Source organism: Perognathus longimembris, chromosome 13 (assembly GCF_023159225.1).
Source record: "Perognathus longimembris pacificus isolate PPM17 chromosome 13, ASM2315922v1, whole genome shotgun sequence".
Lineage (NCBI taxonomy): Eukaryota > Metazoa > Chordata > Mammalia > Rodentia > Heteromyidae > Perognathus > Perognathus longimembris.
In genome coordinates this window covers 59,207,318-59,226,731 of record NC_063173.1, presented here as the reverse complement: position 1 = coordinate 59,226,731, position 19,414 = coordinate 59,207,318, and the positions used below count along the sequence as shown (strand labels likewise).

The window sequence follows — 19,414 nt, the reverse complement described above, 5'->3', positions numbered from 1 at the left end:
TATTAAATGAGTAACCACAAAGTCTAAGGGGAAAATACCATACCAGCCAAATTCACCATTATACAAAGCCAACTTCTGTGTTCCAGCTGAGGAGATGAAAGGTATGTGGTAACCCCAAACGCCAAAGCTGGAGCAGTAAGTACCAGCTGCTTACTCAATGAAGAGTAAAAACAGTTCAAGGATTTCAAGCCAAAGCAAGTATAAGGCAGTCTAGTTTCTACTGACTCCTGGATAAAAACATGTATATATCACTCAGCCAGGGCGTAGGCCTCCATGGACCTCTAATAATAAGAATCCTCTTTTCTTTCTTTTATTTATACAAGCTAAAAACGAAAAAGAATATGTCCATGTTGGGTATGAATCATGTCTGTCCTTGCCCTTCCTCTCTATCCTGTCAACATCAAATCTTGTGTATGTTGTCATTAGTAAAGTGCACTTACACAAATGTAGCAGAGAAAAGGGTAAAGAAACATTAATGAAGAACAATAAAGCAGAAGTATATTTGTTTTAGCTTCTCTTGATCTTTAATCCATCTTTATAAAAGCTTGCCAAATGTAAGGCACATTTGACAGGAAAAAAACTGTTTAGAATGTACCAAACACTTGAGAATTAAACGTAGTCTCTAACAGGGTCTAATGGATAACTAGAGAGCTATGACACCACAAATTCTTCTCCGTCTTTTAAACTCAGATTGTGAGATTTAAGTCTCATTTTCTTCATCTCTCTAACAGAAACAGTGATAAGACTCATGTCTGACCTACCTCCTAAAAGTGAATGAGATCATGTCTATAAAATGAGCCCTTGGGGGGAAAGTATTAGACAGATTCATAGTCTTAGAGCATAACGGACAGGAGTCCGTTGGATAGGAGTACCCACCTGTAATCCTAGATACTAAGGAGGTGGAGGTAGGACTATCTCAAGCTCAAGAATAGCTTGGGCAAGGCAAGGATGCCTGTTATCTCCACAATTCTTCAATATAGTTCTGGAATTCTTAGCCAGAGTAATAAGGCAAGAAAAAGACATAAAAGGGATCAACATAGGGAAAGTTGAAATGGAGCTATACCTATTTGCAGACAACATGATCTTATACCTAAAGGACCCCCAAAAATTCCACCCCTAAACTCCTACAGCTGATCAACTACTTTATCAAAGTAGCAGGATACAAAATTAACCCACAAAAATCAGTAGATTTCTGCTTGCCAACAATACACAAGCAGAAATGGAAAGAAACCCCTAGGAATTACCATCACCAAAGATGTAAAAGATCTTTATAGCAAAAACTATAAAAATTTGAAGAAAAAAATCAAAGAGGACACCAGGAAATAGAAAGACCGTCCACGTTCATAGATAGCTACAATTAATATTGTGAAAATGGCCATACTGCCAAAAACAATATACAAATTCAATGCAATCTCCATCAAAATCCCAATGATGTTCTTTACTGAGATAGAGAAAACAATCCAAAAATTCATGTGGAACAACAAAGGACCTAGAATAGCCAAAGCAATTCTAGGCAAAAAAGCAGTGCAAGCAATATCACAATACCAGACTTTAAACTCTACTACAGAGCTATAATAACAAAAAACAGTTTGGTATTGGCACAAAAACAGACCAGAGGAGCAATAGAACAGACTAGAAAACCCAGAAACATGAAGCCCTGAGTTTGATTCCTCAGCACCACATACATAGAAAACGGCCAGAAGTGGTGCTGTGGCTCAAGTGGCAGAGTGCTAGCCTTGAGCAAAAAGAAGCCAGGGACAGTGCTCAGGGCCTGAGTTCAAGGCCCAAGACTGGCCAAAAAACAAAACAAAACAAAAAGACATACAGTGGGAAAAACATAGCCTCTTCAACAACTGGTGTTGGGAAAACTGGGCAGCCATGTGCAGAAAACTGAAAGTGGATTCCTGCTTGTCATCAGGCACTAACATCAGCTCAAAGTGGATCAAAGACCTCAACATCAGACCTGAAACTCTGAAACTACTGCTACAGCAAGAGAGAGTAGGAGAAACATTAAAATTATAGGTATAGGCAGGAACTTCCTGAATAGAGTCCCAGGGATACAACAGATAGGAGAGAGACTTGACAAGTGGGATCACATTCAACTAAAAAGTTTCTGCACAATTAAGGACATAGTTCCAAACTAGAAAGTCAGCCAACAAATTGGGAAATGATCTTTACCAGCAATGCATCAAACAAAGGCCTAATATCTAATATATACAAGGTGCTCAAGAAACTAAGCCCTTCCAAACTTAAAAAAACAATTTTTACTAAGTGGGCAAGGGAGCTAAGGAGAGACTTCTCAGGAGAAGGGGTAAGAATGGCAAAGAAACACATGAGGAAATGCTCATCCTCCCTGGCTATAAAGGAGATGCAAATCAAAGCAACCCTGAGATTCCATCTCACCCCAGTTAGAATGGCCACCATTTTGAATTCGAACAACAACAAATGCTCAACAACAAATGCTAGAAGGGATGTGGGGAAAAAGGAACCTACTGCACTGCTGGTGGGAATGTAAAGGAGTGCCACCACTCTGGACAGCGGCCTGGAGATTCCTCAAAATAACTACACATAGACCTTCCCGCACCCAGCCATATCACTTCTAGGCATCTGCCCTGAGCATGGTGAGCCAGGATACGACAAGAACACCGCACTTCCAAGTTCACTGCTGCACTGTCCGCAGCAGCCAAGATAGGGAAGCATCCCAGATGCCCCCCAATAGATGAGTGGACCCGAAAAATGAGGTACCTAAATACAATGGAATTTTACACAGCCATTAGAAAGCATAACATAATGTCATTCACAGAGAAATGGACGGAACCTGAACAAATCATGTTGAGCAAGGTAAGCCGAGCTCAGAGAGACAAAGAGCGCATGTTCTGTCTGATATGTGGAAGTTAGATCTAAAGTGCACTGGGATGTGACAAATTGCACAGGATTCTAGGTACTCACATACAGTGAGACCAAAAGAGGATAGTCTTAGAAGAGAATCACAAAGGTGCAATACCCATGCGTCTCTTCATATGTATATAAACTAATATACATGCTGAAATGAACTCGGAAGATATGGGAACAAAGGACTCTTTTCTTTATTTGTTTTTCCTTTTGCCGATGAGTCTGTATTCTTTACATTATATACAGTATATTCACATGCATGTCTACAGGAGGGTGGGGGGGGGCACAGAATGCAAGGAAAAAGGGTGAAAAGTGCAGCAGAGGAGCACACCAGACACTGATGAAAGTGAACTGTGCACCTCGTGGATGGAAATGGGAGGGAGGAAATAGAAGAGGAGGAGGGAACAGATGACACCATAGGAAAGGAAATATACTTATTAACTGACGTATGTAAATGTAACCCCTCTGTATATCACCTCTATAAAAACAATACATAAAATTTGAAATGAACAGCACCCAGGCCCTGAGTTCAACTGACAAAAAATTAGATAAGTAGAATAAATAGGGTTCGTTGCTTATTAATACAAACATAAAATACTCAAAAAGTACAAGCCTATTTTGTGAAGAAAACAATCTGAAGAATTCCAGATCTTGAGAAAAAGTATCTTTGTGTGTACATGCATGTGTGTACATGCGTGCATGTGTGTGCACCCATGCGTGTCTTGACACTAAGGCTTGAACTCCCAGCCTTCTCTTGCTCAGCTTTTGCTGCTCATGAGTGGCATGAGCCAACACTTGTGGCTTTTTTTTTTCTTGTGGCTTTTTCGTTAAATGGAGATAAGAGTTTCATCTCAAGGATTTGTTTGCCTGGGTTGGCTTCGAACCACGATCCTCAGATCTGAACTTTGGAAGTAGGATAACAGGCATAAGCCACTGGTGCCCAACACAGAAAAAAGTATCCTGAAAGAAGACTGAAAAGAGAGCTGGGACGTGGTTCAAATGGTAGCACAAAGCTCTTCCCTGGCAAGTACAAATACCTGGGATCAACCCCCAGTTGTTGTTGTTGTTGTTGTTTTTAAAAACCCACTGTGGAGCTGGACAGCCTCACAAGAGTTAAGTTCCCTTAACGAGTGGTGACATTATTCTAGGCACTGAGAGAAATCAACTCGGCAATGAAGGTGGCACTATAGTTATACCAAAATAAGAGGTACATTATTAATTTTGTACAAATACATACACTGTAGCATATGACAACCTGATGATTGGGGAATCAGCTGCCAGAGACTCCCTGATGAAGCTAATTAAACAGCATAAGGATTAGTAAATGGACCAGTTTAAAGCAGTTTACTAATAGTGCTACAGTAATGTTAAATAAATAATAATAGTAATAAAGGCATAATTAATGGCGCATAAGCCAGGGAACTAAGGGATTAAAGCCTTACTCTTGGCCAATTTTTTTGTGAGCTTCACTGAGTAATTTATGTTACTAATTAATATGAATAAATATAAGTGGAAGTTAGTATTATGATTCCTAACAGCTGAAGACTTAGGCTGCAATTGACTACTAAATGTGACTGACTATGAATAAATGACTCGATTTTTATTGTATTCCTGAGCCACCCACTCTATCACGGGATATAAAAATGGATTAATCAAATTGTTTTGAGCTTTTAAAATAACAGTTAAGGGGGGCTGGGAATGTGGCTTAGCGGTACAATGCTTGCCTAACATGCATAAAGCCCTGAGTTCGATTCCTCAGCACCACATAAACAGAAAAAGCTGGAAGTGGCGCTGTGGCTCAAGTGGTAGCCTTGAGCAAAAAGAAGCCAGGAACAGTACTCAGGCCCCAGAACTGGCAAAACAACAACAAAAGTTAAGGAAGTGGCACTGTGGCTCAGAGTGGTAGAACACTAACTAATCTTGAGCAGAAAAGCTCAGGGATAGCACTCAGGCCCTGAGTTCAAGCCCCATGACTGACTTAAAAAAAAAAAGAGTCACTATAATACAAATTGTCTAAAATTTGTATTAGCATAATAAATAGGTAGTTATTCCAAATCAATACTCAATACCTCCTCCCTAGCAGTGGCAATGATAGTACAGTAAACACATTCTTTTTTTTTATGGACTTTCATCTTTTTTTGGTCATGAGGCTTGAACTCTGGGCCTGGGCGCTGTCCCTGAGATCTCCAGCTTAAGGCTAGTGCTCTACCACTTGAGCCACAGCGCCACTTCTAGTTTTCTGGTGGTTAGGCAGAGATAAGAGTCTCAGGGACTTTCCTGCCAGGGTTGGCTTTGAACCATAATCCTCAGATCGCAGCCTCCTGAGTAGGTAGAATTACAGGTGTGAGCCACCAGTGCCCGGCTTGGACTTTTCATCTTTAAAAACAATTTCATAGGGCTGGGAACATGGCCTAGTGGCAAAGTGCTCGCCTCCCATACATGAAGCCCTGGGTTCGATTCCTCAGCACCACATATATAGAAAAAGCCAGAAGTGGCGCTGTGGCTCAAGTGGTAGAGTGCTAGCCTTAAGCAAAAAGAAACCAGGAACAGTGCTCAGGCCCTGAGTTCAAGCCCCCAGGACTGGCAAAAAAACAAACAACAATTTCATAAACAATAGTTGAAAAAGCAGCCATATGTACAATCAGAACACTCCTTCTACAGGTATATTAAGTATGAATTTATGTTGTAAAAAATACCCTTATCTTCTTCCTAGTGCCATTAATGTATTCTTTTTATTTATATGGATTTTTCACTTTGTTCAAAAGCATTTTTACATATATTAACTGGACAAGTGGTACTAGGAATGATCGATTTACATAATCCCAATGGAATAATTTCCCCCAAAAGAATTAAAAATCTGTAAATAAGCTAATTTTGAGAGTTAACCCATGGTCCTTGGACATGGATTAAGACTTCCCTAAAGTCTCAGAATCAGAGCAACCAGCAGGACAAACTAACCGACTCTTCCTTTCTTTTAGATAGAAGCTAAAGAGGCAGTGGAACAGTGATTAAAATACATGTATGAAGACTGATGTTGGTGGCTTATTCCTGTAATCCTAGCTACTCAGGTGGCTGAGACCTGGAGGTTCACAGTTTGAGGCCCACCCAGGCAGAAAGTCTTCAAGATTACATCTCTAACTAACCAACAAAAATGCTGGGCTGAGGCATAGCACAAGCAAGAAAGCTAAACAAAATTGTGAAGCCTTGAGTTCAAGTCTTAATACTGGAAAACACACACATACACACACACACACACACACACACACACAAAGACATAAATATGAGCATGAGAGAAGAAATAAAATCTATCTTGTTCATTGCTGTTAATTCTTCTGTATTAAATATAGCTCTAAAGCATAGTAAATGCCCAATAAATCATTATTATGATTTATCATTATTACTAAAGAGAGAACATTCTACTCAAATTCTCACAGAATATTTGCTCAATAACTAAAAGCAAAAGCGTTTTGTTGTGTTACTTTTCCTCCACAATTGCTGTTTTTAAATGTAAGTATAAGATGCCAGGTGCTGGTGACTCATGCCTTTAATCTTATCTATTTGAGGGCCTCATGAGATTCAAAGGAATGAGGTTCCAGGCCAGCAAGGACAGAAAAGTCTGCAAGACTCCATCAGTAGGGAAGGAAGTTGAACAGAGTGGTGTGTGCATGTTATCCCAGCACAGGAAGCCTAAAGTAGGGGAACTGTAGCTCAAGCACATGCTACAGCTGTAAGCAATACTCTATCCTAAAGTAACTAGCAAATAAACAGCTGGAGGAGTGTCAGTCTATACTGTCGACATATTGTCTAATGTCGACATTACATTTAAAGCCCTAGGCGAATTTTCTTGGGCGTAGGCCACATGGCTACTGTATATGTTCTTGGTACATTGTGTATTGTATATATGTCTACCTGACCTAGGGAAGGGAAAGAAAAACAGGGTGTAAGATATCACAAGAAATGTATACACTGCCCTACTATGTAACTGTACCCTTTTTGCACAACACCTTTTCAAAAAAAATTGTATAACTAATAAATAAATTACAAAAAAAAGAACCTTGCTTTACTATGATAGAGAGTTTGGGGGATTTTGCTTAGAAGAAGAAACTTAGGAAAAAATTCTTAAGAGTCTGGTTCTCGGGCTGGGAATATGGCCTAGTGGCAAGAGTGCTTGTCTCCTACTCATGAAGCTCTCGGTTTGATTCCCCAGCACCACATATATGGAAAACGGCCAGAAGGGGCGCTGTGGCTCAGGTGGCAGAGTGCTAGCCTTGAGTGGGAAGAAGCCAGGGATGGTGCTCAGGCCCTGAGTCCAAGGCCCAGGACTGGCAAAAAAAAAAAAAAAAAGAGTCTGGTTCTCCCCTACTTCATTGTTGGTGGGAATGTAAACTGGTTCAGCCACTCTGGAAAGCGGTATGGAGATTCCTCAGAAGGCTAAACATAGAGATACCCTATGACCCAGCAGCCCCACTTTTGGGTATCTACCCAAAAGACCACAAACAAGAACACACTAAAGCCACCAGCACAACAATGTTCATCGCAGCACAATGTGTCATAGCTAGAATTTGGAACCAACCCAGATGCCCCTCAGTAGATCAGGAAAATGGGGTACATATACACAATGGAATTTTATGCCTCTATCAGAAAGAATGACATTGCCCCATTCATAAGGAAATGGAAGGACTTGGAAAAAATTATACTAAGTGAAGTGAGCCAGACCCAAAGAAACATGCACTCTATGGTCTCTCTCATAGGGAATAATTAGCACAGGTTTAGGCTAGTCACAGCAGAAGATCACAAGAGCCTAATAGCTATGCCCCTATGAATGCATAAGATAATGCTAAGTGAAATGAACTCCATATTATGGAAACGAGTGTTATATCACTGTCATAATTACTTTCAACATGCCATGTGAAACCGTAGTTTCTATTGTTGATGATCCCTTGTATCCCCTTCCTGTGGTTGTACCCACACTATCACTGTATCTTATCTGAGTACATTGGAAACTGTGTATACTGGTATTAGAACTAGGAAAGTGAAAGGGAACACCAAAATCAAGAGACACAGGATAAAAAGACAAATGACTACAAAAGTAATACTTGCAAAACTGTTTGGTGTAAACCAACTGAACAACTCATGGGAGGAAGGGAAAAGGGGAGGGGAGCAGGGGGAATGAGGGAGGAGGTAACAAACAGTACAAGAAATGTACCCAGGGGCTGGGGATATAGCCTAGTGGCAAGAGTGCCTGCCTCGGATACACGAGGCCCTAGGTTCGATTCCCCAGCACCACATATACAGAAAAAACGGCCAGAAGGGGCGCTGTGGCTCAAGTGGCAGAGTGCTAGCCTTGAGCGGGAAGAAGCCAGGGACAGTGCTCAGGCCCTGAGTCCAAGGCCCAGGACTGGCAAAAAAAAAAAAAAAAAAAAAAAAAAGAAATGTACCCAATGCCTAACGTATGAAACTGTAACCTCTCTATACATCACTTTGACAATAAATAAGAAAAAACAAAAAGAGTGTCAGTCTAGCAAGTGTGAAACCCTGAGTTCAAATTCCAGTAGCACCACTAGGAGCTGGTGGTTCATACTTATAATCCTAGCTACTCAAGAAACAGATCTAAAGACTGGGATTCAATCCAGCCCAGGTAGGAAAGTCTCTGAGATTCTTTTTTTTTTTTTTGGCCAGTCCTGGGGCTTGGACTCAGGGCCTGAGCACTGTCCCTGGCTTCTTTTTTTTTTTTTTTTTTGCTCAAGGCTAGCACTCTGCCACTTGAGCCACAGTGCCACTTCTGGCCGTTTTCTGTATATGTGGTGCTGGGGAATCGAACCCAGGGCCTCATGTATACGAGGCAAGCACTCTTGCCACTAGGCCATATGCCCAGCCCCTCTCTGAGATTCTTATCTCCAATTAACCACCCAAAAGCCAGAAGCGGTACAGCACCAGCTTTGAGCAGACAAAGCTAAGGGGCAGTGCCAAGGCCTCAGTAGGGCATACACACACACACACACACACACACACACACACACACACACACACACAGTAACGCAATTCTTAAGCATTTATTTTATAACATATACCTTTCTAATATAGCTTTTTGTCAGTACTGGGGTTTAAACTCAGGGCCTCATATTTGCTAGGCAGACATTGTACCACTTCAGCTACACCTTCTGACTCTTTCAGATAGTGTTTTGTGTTTCTGAGGCTGGCCTAGACCACAATCTTTCTACTTATGGACTCTCACTTAGTAGGGATTGTGGATGTAAGCCACCACACTCAGCTTATTTGGTAAGATAAAGTCTCATTCAGTTTTTGCCCTCTACCTGAGTTGCTAGGATTACAGGTATGTGCCACTGTATCTGGTCAAAGAAGAAATTCTTAAGCCGAGGTCAACAAAAACTCTTAACCCATATCAATGGTATGGGTTACATTAATATGGACACTAATATCAATAGTAGCCAAATCATTCAGAGCAAAAGCGTCTTCATATATTCCTTTTTTAAAGTACTTGGGTACAAATACTTTTGAATTTTTTTTTTTTTTTTTTTTGCCAGTCCTGGGCCTTGGACTCAGGGCCTGAGCACTGTCCCTGGCTTCTTTTTGCTCAAGGCTAGCACTCTGCCACTTGAGTCACAGCGCCACTTCTGGCCATTTTCTATATATGTGGTGCTGGGGAATCGAACTCAGGGCTTCAAGTATACGAGGCAAGCGCTCTTGCCACTAGGCTATATCCCCAGCCCCTCGAAAAATTTTTGAAACCTGGATGTTAATGACTCACACTTGTAATCCTACCTACTCAGGAGGCTGAGATCTGAGGATTGTGGTTCAAAGACAGCATAGGCAGGAAAAGTCCACGAGACTTTCATCTTCAACAAATCACCAGAAAACTGGAAATGGAGCTGTGGCTCAAAGTGGCAGAGCACTAGTCTTGAGCAAACAAGCTCAGGGACAGTGCCCAGGTCCTGAGTTCAAGCCCCACAACTGACAAAAAAGAAAAAAAATGGTCCAAGAAACTTTTTTTTTTTTTTTTGCCAGTCCTAGGCCGTGAACTCAGGGCCTGAGCACTGCCTCTGGCTTCTTTTTTGCTCAAGGCTAGCACTTTGCCACTTGAGCCACAGCGCCACTTCTGACCACTTTCTGTATATGTGGTGCTGGGGAATCGAACCCAGGGCCTCATGTATACGAGGCAAACACTCTTGCCACTAGGCCATATTCCCAGCCCTCCAAGAAACTTTTGTCTGTGGTTGTATAATGTTCAGAAATGCTATAGTTAACCTAAGTTATCTTGTCCATTCCTGTATCTCTACAGTTTTATAGATTTTTCAGTAGAGATGCCAAATGAAATGAAGGTAAAGTATTACACGACACGATTATGCTTAAAATAATTGCTTATGGGGCTGGGAATATGGCCTAGTGGCAAGAGCTCTTGCCTCCTACACATGAAGCTCTCGGTTCGATTCCCCAGCACCACATATATGGAAAACGGCCAGAAGGGCCGCTGTGGCAGAGTGCTAGCCTTGAGCGGGAAGAAGCCAGGGACAGTGCTCAGGCCCTGAGTCCAAGGCCCAGGACTGGCCAAAAAAATAAAATAAAATAATAATAATAATTGCTTATCTGAAAATCAAATTTAAGTAAGCATCCTATACTTTTATTTACTAAACTCAGGAGATCAATTTTCCGAAAATACAAAATTCACTGCCAGAGAAAGATTTCATATCATCAAAGTCGGGTAATTTTTTACCTTTCAGGAACTTCTTAAGGCTCAAACCATAAATGTTTCCTGAAGATGCAACTGTAAGAAATAGGATACAAAGGAATTACCAAAAATGAAAAAAATTACATGAGTTTTATTTTTAAAAAAATCAAATGGAAGTCTAAAAATATTGCTCATAGATGTAGAACATAGAAAGAGACAATACCAATGAGTCCATTAAAAAAAAAAAAGATTCAGGTACCAGTACTCATACCTGTAATCCTAGGGTATTCAGGTGGCCGAGACCTGACAATCCTGGTTCAAAACTAGCCTGGGCAGGAAAGTCTGTGAGACTCTTTTTTCTTTTGGCCAGTTCTGGGGCTTGGACTCAGGGCCTGAGCACTTGTCCCTGGCTTCTTTTTGCTCAAGGCTAGCACTCTGCCCCTTGAGCCACAGCGCCACCTCTGGTGGTTTTCTGTATATGTGGTGCTGGGGAATTGAACCCAGGGCCTCATGTATAGGAGGCAAGTGCTCTTGCCACTAGGCCATATCCCCAGCTCCCTGTGAGACTCTTATTTCCAATAAACTACTCAAAAAAGCTGGAAGTTGAGTTGTGTCTCACACATCAGAGCACTTAACCTTGAAGAAGGAAGGGAGGAAGGAAGGAAGGAAGGAAGGAAGGAAGGAAGGAAGGAAGGAAGGAAGGAAGGAAGGAAGGAAGGAAGGAAGGAAGGAAGGAAGGAAGGAAGGCAGGAAGGAAGGAAGGAAGGAAGGAAGGAAAGAAGGAAGGAAGGAAGGAAAGAAGGAAGGAAGGAAGGAAGGAAAGAAGGAAAGAAGGAAGGAAGGACCAAAGTACTATAAGGTATGATTTTTGAGGGCATCAGTTCTTCATGAAAATGATGACCAAATGACAAGTCTTTTTTATTCAACACTTAACCTATACTCTATACCAGGACTATCCTTTTGGATATTACTATGTTTGACAGAAAAAGATTGAGAAGACTGAAAGTTGCAATTAGTAATCAGAGTAAATGTTAATAACTCATACTTCAGTATGATTCAATTACAATTTTAGCCCTTCTAACAATTTACTATTCTTAAAAGTGTTTTTTGCGCATTGGTGGCTCATGTCTATAGTCCTAGCCACACCGGAGGTTGAGATCTGAGGATCACCGTTTCAAGCCAGCCCTGACAGAAAAGTCCGTGGAATTCTTATCTACAAGTATTACCACCAAAAGGCCAGGTGTAGAGCTAAAGGTGGCTAAAGTGGTAGAGTGCTAGACTTGAGCAAAAAGCCCAGGGACAGTCTAGGCCCTAATTTTAAGCTCTGGGGCCTGCACACACACACACATACACACACACACACACACACACACACACACACACTTTTTTTTAAGTTTTATCTTTTTTAAAGCTTACATTAGTGATATAGAGGATTTCATTGTCTGTTTCCACATACACTTACAAAATGTTCTAATCAATCTCATTCCTCTATTACTCTCCCTTCTCCAGCTCTTGAAAAAAATTATTGGCTTATATTAGTTATATAAATTGGGACTTCATTGTTACATTTTCATATAAAGTTATTCTTTAAATATTTGATATTTTACTAGATAAGAATTATTTGTACCTGAAGTTCTAGATCTGAAATTAGAACATTTAGAACAATAAATGGGACTAAGGGGAAAGAGGGAAGCAGGTATTTAGGAGGGTAAAGAAGATCAGAGCCATACTGAGATACCACCTTACCCCAGTAAAAATGACCTACATTCTGAATTCACACAACAAATGCTGGTGGGGCTGTGGAGAAAGAGGAACCCTACTGGACTGCTGGTGGGAATGTAAACTAGTGCAACCACTCTGGAAAGCAGCCTGAAGGTTCCTCAAAAAAACTAAACATAGACATACCCTATGACCCAGCCATACTACTTCTAGGCATCTATCCTGAACAACAGGAAGCAGGATATGACAAGGACACCTGCACCTCCATGTTCACTGCTGCACTGTTCACAATAACCAAGATATGGAAACAACCCAGATGTTCCACCACAGATGAACGAATTTTAAAAATGTGGTACCTAGATACATGGAATTTTACACTGCCATAAAAAGGATAAAATAATGACATTCACTGGAAAATGGATGGAACTAGAACAAATCATGTTGAGTGAGACAAGCCGAGAACAGAGAGACAAAAGGTGTATGGTCTCCCTGATATGTGGATATTAGAATTAAAATGCAAAGAGATACAATAAAGTAAACAAGTCTCAAGATACCAAAATACAGTAAAAAGAAAAGAGGACACAGAATGAATGGAAAGTGTGTGAGAATAGTAATAATAATAACAACAATAATAAAATAGCAGAGGGGATCATCACTACATTGGACACTGACAAAAGGGAACTAAGCAACTCATGTGTGGGAATGGGAAGGAAGGAATGAGGGAAGGAGGGAACAGATGTTGCTAAACAAAAGGAATTTAATGTACATATCATTCAAAATAGAGAAAATAATTTTATTGTTAAAGTTCATAGGCTTCACAAGCTATGTAGAGTAGAAGGACAATTTTCATCATTGTGAAAGTTAAAATGTATACTGTGAAATACATGTAATAACTTAAACCCAATTAAAAAAAAAAAGAAGTGACTCCAATACCCAGTTAGGAACCCATTCTAGTTTTGGGGGACATAATGAGAAGGAATAAAGGGATGGGAAGCAAAAGAGAAAGAAAGAAAGAAAGAAAGAAAGAAAGAAAGAAAGAAAGAAAGAAAGAAAGAAAGAAAGAAAGAAAGAAAGAAAGAAAGAAAGAAAGAAAGAAGAAAGATCAGAACCACCTCGAGGCTCTTTTCTTTTTTTTTTTCTCAAATTTTTATTATCAAACTGACGTACAGAGAGGTTACAGTATCATACGTTGGGCATTGGATACATTTCTTGTACTGTTTGTTGCCTTGTCCCTCATTCGAGGCTCTTTTCTTTTCCACATGGAACATACCTTTCCCCACAAGGATATACCCTATAGTTAAGAATCTGAGTCATTGTCTTAGGATCCAACTGGAAATGTGTCTATTCTTCAAAAAATTCATATTTGCATGCAGGGAAAAAAGTTTACAATCACTGGACTAGAGTGAGTGACACCACTGTTCTTTAAGTATATGCCATCAGGAAATGCAAATCAAAACTAAATTGAGGACAAGCTAGGAATGGTGACTCAGCCTCTATTCTTAGCTACTTGGGAGAGATCAGAAAGGATTTCAGCTTGAGCACAACCCAGAGAAAACGTTAATGGGACCCTATCTCAGTCATAAGCTGGGTGTGATAGCATGTTTATGATCCTAGTTACATGGAACTACCATATGATCCAGTTGTACCACTCCTGGGTATATATACCTGAAAGAATCTAAGTCAGCATGGCACAGACATGCCCGTACATCAATGATTTATGGCAGCACTATTCACAATACTAAATTATGGAATTATTCAAGGTGTCTATCAATAGATGAATGGATAAAGATGTTGTATATAAGCATAATGGTATTTAGCCATAAAGAAGAACAAATTGCTGAGCACTGGTGGCTCATGCCTGTAATCACAGCTACTCAGGATGTTGAGATCTGAAGACCAACGTTTGAAACCAGCCAAGGAAGAAAAGTCCCCATGAATGTCTTACCTCCAATTAACCACTAAAAAACCAGAAGTGGTAGAGTGCTAGCCGTGAGCAGAAGAGCTCAGGGACAGTATCCCAGTCCTGAGTTCAAGCCCCACAATCGACAAAAAGAAAAGAACAAATTTAGTGGAGCACTGGTGGCTCACATCTGTAATCCCAGCTACTAAGAAGGCTGAGATCTGAGGAGTGCCATTCAAAACCAGCCTGGGCAGAAAAGTCCATAAAACTCTCCAATCTCCAATTAACCAGCAAAAATCCAGAAGTAGAAGTGTGGTTCAAATGGTATAGATCACCAGCAATGAGCAGAAAAAGAAAACCAAGTAAGAAGAGCACAAGGCCCTAAGTTCAAGCCCCAGGATTGGCCCCCCAATTTTTCTTTCTGCAGAAAAGTGGATGGAAGTGAAGATCATAAGGTGCAATCAGCCAATCACAGAAAGAAAAATATCATTACTTCTAAAGAAGAATCTAAATTTAAAAAAATAGAGCTGGGTGCAGGTGACTCACACCTGTAATCAAGTTACTCTGGAAGCTGAGATCTGAGGATTGTGGTTCAAAGCCCAGGCAGGAAAGGCCCTGAGACTCTTATCTCCAATTACTCACCAGCAAACGGGAAGTGAAGCTGTGGCTCAACGTAGTAGAGCGCTGGCCTTGAGCACAAAAAGCTCAGGAACAGCACCTAGGCTGAGTTCAAGCATCACAACTGATCCCCCCAAAAAAGAGAGAGAGAGAGAGAGAGAGAGAGAGAGAGAGAGAGAGAGAGAAATGAAAATAGAAGTACTATTTTGACTATTTTGGAAGAGAAAGGGGACTGGTGGGAAGGGGTAGCAAAGACAAAGAGTACAATGGGTGTGTGTGTGTGTGTGTGAATATAATATATATGCATATGTGTGGAAATGAAATTGTAAAACTAATTAAAATGTACCAAAAAAAAAGAAAATTAGTTGTTTCAGAGCCACTCAGCGTATCCATTTTCTCTTGAGAGTATAAGGAAAAATGATGGAAGAGAAGAGGGAAAACCAGCCAGTTGCTGATGGCTCACAGCTGTAATACTTGTTACTCAGCAGGCTGAAACTGAGGTTCCAAGGCAGTCCCAACAGAAAAGTCCTTGTGATTCCAAATCCAATTACCTAGCAAAATGCCAGACTAGAGGTATGGCTCAAATGATAGCGCACCAGTCATGAGTAAGAAAGCTGGGTGAGAGCCAGAAATCTAGCCCCAGTACTAGTGTGCACAAGTGCACATGCATGCGCACGCACGCATAAGTGCCAAATGGAAAAGATATTTTCAAAGTGCAGGTCCAGTTTATTAAAGTATGCACCCTTCATCTTTTTTGTTTTTGCCTTTAATTTTTGCCCCTTTTGCAATTGCCAGCAAGTGGACAGGAAAGAAAAAATAGATAAAACTCAATAAATTTTATGGTGAAAGAGCAGATTATAACTGAGCAAACATGAAATTGTTTTTGAGCAATTTTAGTTCAAGCCAGTAAATAATCTCACGGTAGTTTTCCCACTGTTGTATGAGTAGCTGAGATGAAACTTGAGTCCCAGGGTGCATTGAGGTAGGGCGTCTCACAAACACTTTCCCCGAGCTGTCCTGGAACTGCAATCCTCCCTGTCTCTACCAGCCAAGGACAGTTTGGGTTGTTTTGGTTTTTGTTTAGGCAGTACTAGTGTTTTAACTCAGGGTTTGCCCTGGTATGGCTTACTTGCTGGGCTGGTTCTCTACTACTTGAGTCATGCCTCCAGCTCTGCCTTATACTGTTTACTTTAGAGACAAGAGTTTCATAAGCTTTTCTGCCCAAGCTGGCTTTGGATCATGATCTTGTGGATCTCAGGCTCCTGAATTACTAGTATTATAAGCATGTGCCACTAGTGCCCACCCAGCTTTTTTTAAACTACCTGATAAACAATTATGATTAACTGAAATTACTATATAAACTATGACATAAATCATAACAACTCAATAGAAAATTGATAATTTTCTTCCTCTACTTACTGGTTGCTACACAATGAAGAGAATTTGGCTGGTGCTTAGAAGTTAATGCTTCTATGGAAATCACTAGCTGCCCTTTTAGCAATGTTCTCTTTGATACTCCAGCTTCACACTTCCAGTGAATTATTAAGTATCTCAAAGTCTGAAAAGAGTACAATGAAAACACAATCTCTTTAAAAATTACAGTAATAATAAACTTGTATGACACAGTTAAATTAGTAAACTTAACACAAAATATTGTTGTCTTGCCTGTAAAATGTCAGATTTACATTTGTTCAGGGCATAGCATTGTGTCTCACAGAAAAAAAAATAGCTAGGAGAGTAACATAAGGGAAGAGTCAGTGGGCTGGGAATATGGCCTAGTGGCAAGAGTGCTTGCCTCATATACATGAAGCCCTGGGTTTGATTCCTCAGCACCACATATATAGAAAACAGCCAGAAGTGGCACTGTGGCTCAAGTGGCAGAGTGCTAGCCTTGAGCAAAGAGAAGCCAGGGACAGTGCTCAGGCCCCGAGTCCAAGGCCCAGGACTGGCAAAAAAAAAAAAAAAAAAAAAGGGAAGAGTCAGTGAAATTCAACACAATGCCCTACAAGACAGAAAACAAAATAAATTGCTATATTCAGAGAGAAGTTCATCTAAAAAAGAAAAACTAAGGAAAAATTCAGTGGTAGTTTTTGTTTGTTTGTTTTCCTCCCCAAACAGCAACACAAAGATTCTGAAGAATGATCTATGACTATAAATCATCTTTACTTTTCATTGAACCAACACTTCTGGGATTTTGTTTTGTGCTGGACACTGTCTCTTAAGCTTTTCCACACTCTACCACTTGAACTACAGCTCTCTATCTAAACCAAGGAAATAATTTTATTTAAGTGTTGGAGGCAACAGTATAGGTTTGTATTCCTAATGTACAAATTCTAGCCTGTGACCTTGAGCCACTTTCTCAACCCCTCTGTAATCAAGTCAGATTCATTATCTATGAAGAATGAACCCATCACATAGGTATGTATACACTGAAAGTAAAGAAATATGTGTAAAATGATTAACAGTGTCTGGCATAGAGTAAATGCTAAGTAGATATTTGCTATTACTTATCACAAGTTCATCTGCAGTAAAGATTATCCACAATATTCTAAACTGAATAGGACTTCAAAATGTTTGAATAAAACATTCAGTCTTGGCTGGGAATGTAGCTTGGTGGTAGAGTGCTTGCCTAGCATTCACGAAGCCCTGGGTTCAATTCCTTAGTACCACATAAAGAGAAAAAGCCAGAAGTGGAGCTGTGGCTCAAGTGGTAGAGCACTAGCCTTCAACAAAAGAAGCTCAAGGACAGTGCCCAGGCCCTGAGTTCAAGCACTAGGACAGGCAAAAAAAAAAAAAAATCAATCTTTTCTGCTTATATTTGAGTTTCTGGAGGTATTTATTTGTCTGTTTGAAACAATGTCTACTATGTAGCTCAGGCTGGCCTAGAACTGAAGATTCATCTTGCTTCAGCCTCCCAAGTATTAGGAGAACAGATACGTATTACTGTACCCAGCTAGAACATTCCATCTTGATGACATAATTAAAATACAATATATTAAAATACAATATACAAATACATCATTATTCAGGAAAGTGGACTCGCATTCCACAAGGAAGATTATCACCTCCTTCCCCTTTTTCTTAAAGGAAGGGAGATCTAAGTAAGAGAACTTGGGAACCAAGCTCTTAATTTGCACTATAGATCCCAGGGGCAGTTTCTGGGCATTCCTACAGTGTATGGCTTTCTTTCACACCTCCCTCTATCCAGACTCTCCCAACATGTCTTTACACAAGGGAACAGTTGGGGGAAAAGAACATCAGCCGGACTCAGCACCCTGGGTTCCATCACAGGTTCTGTCATCTCTACAGTCAAATCTTCTAACTTCTTTTGGCAGGAACAAAGACGACAAGGAGGCGCAAGACCCTCTGAGGTGCCCTCTCTACTTCACCCGCCCAGGGTTCCTTCCAAGGCCATTCGGTAAGATAGCTGCCAGTGTTTTCAATGGGCGTGAAGCATATGGCGGAGCCACCGTCAGTTTTTCAGTGCCGCGTTTTGGGGCTGCAGATGTGGAAGTGGGATGAGGCCTCCAGATGTCTCTCCCCCTCCTCACCCGGCGGCTCCTGGGCCGGGACTAGGCCTCCCACCCCACCCCCCACCCCTCACAGCTTCCCGAGCCTCGATGAACGATGATGATCTCCTGGGCAATGGGGGTGGTCTCTTCCCCACGCGGGCGCGAGCCTCCCCGCCCAGTGGCTGCTCCTCCCAAGCCGCCCCCCCCCACCCCCGCACTGCCCCCGGAGTCCGCCCAGGGCTTCCCAGGCCCCAGGGTCCCCTCAGGGCCCGAGGCAGAAGCGTCTTGTCTCGGTCACGACCTGGCGCGTTCCCGAACCTCCTTCCTCCACTCGCGGCAGCGGCCGCCCCGCCTCCACCCCAACCTCGAGGGCCCCTCACAGAGCCCATCTCCTGAGAAAGTGCCCGTCTCTAATTTCGCCTCCTTCCGGGCATCACCTCGCAGATGGCCAAAGCCGTCCCCTCCATTCCGCAAGAGAAGCGGCGGCCACACTCCGCTGAGAGGCCCCAGCCCGCGGCCACCGCCTCGGCCCAGCGCGGGCTTCGACCCTGACAGGCGCCCACGCTCGGCCGCCAGAGCCCTTCCCGCCCGCGCCGGCCCCGCCCCCGGACGGCCCCGCCCCCGCGGAGACCACGCCCCCTACGCGGCCCCGCCCGCTCTGGCCCCGCCCCGCGGGCCCCGCGCCTGCGCGCAGGGCGCCCTCCCACCCACCGCCACCCTGCAGGAGCATCCGGGAGCGGTCGCCGGCGGGAGGCGGCTGGCTGTGGCTGGCTGGCTGGGTGGATGGGCGGTGCGGCCGGCTGGAGCCCGGGGGCGGCGGCTGGAGCGGGAGCGGGAGGTGCGCGGGAACGCGGCCAGCGACGGACTCCTCCCGAAGACACTTTCCCACGGCTCCGCGAGACGCGGCGCTCGGCCTCGTGCGAAGCGCTTAGCCGGCTTCCCACCCCCAGCGAAGAGATACGCAAATGCCAGCCAAGACAGACTTTCAGATGACCGCCCCCCCCATACATGACCCATGAAATATCTGAGACAGATAATGGGGAAATTATTCGTTAACCTGAAATTTAGGGCTGGGCGCCATGAGTT

At 42.3% G+C, this 19,414-nt stretch overlaps 1 protein-coding gene across 1 annotated transcript in view; it reads right to left on the bottom strand.

Annotated features, from left to right (window-relative positions):
- The window catches only part of C13H11orf80 (chromosome 13 C11orf80 homolog), a 62,108-nt gene extending 43,205 nt beyond the window's left edge, over nucleotides 1–18,903 (bottom strand). The window contains exons 1-3 of the mRNA XM_048359641.1: nucleotides 18,766–18,903; nucleotides 16,236–16,374; nucleotides 10,625–10,675 (exon numbers count right to left, since the gene is read on the bottom strand). Of these exons, the coding sequence (XP_048215598.1) occupies nucleotides 10,625–10,675; nucleotides 16,236–16,374; nucleotides 18,766–18,795 (220 nt within the window). The 5' untranslated portion in view covers nucleotides 18,796–18,903. The remainder of the gene's footprint in view (nucleotides 1–10,624; nucleotides 10,676–16,235; nucleotides 16,375–18,765) is intronic.
- Nucleotides 18,904–19,414: the final 511 nt, after the last annotated feature.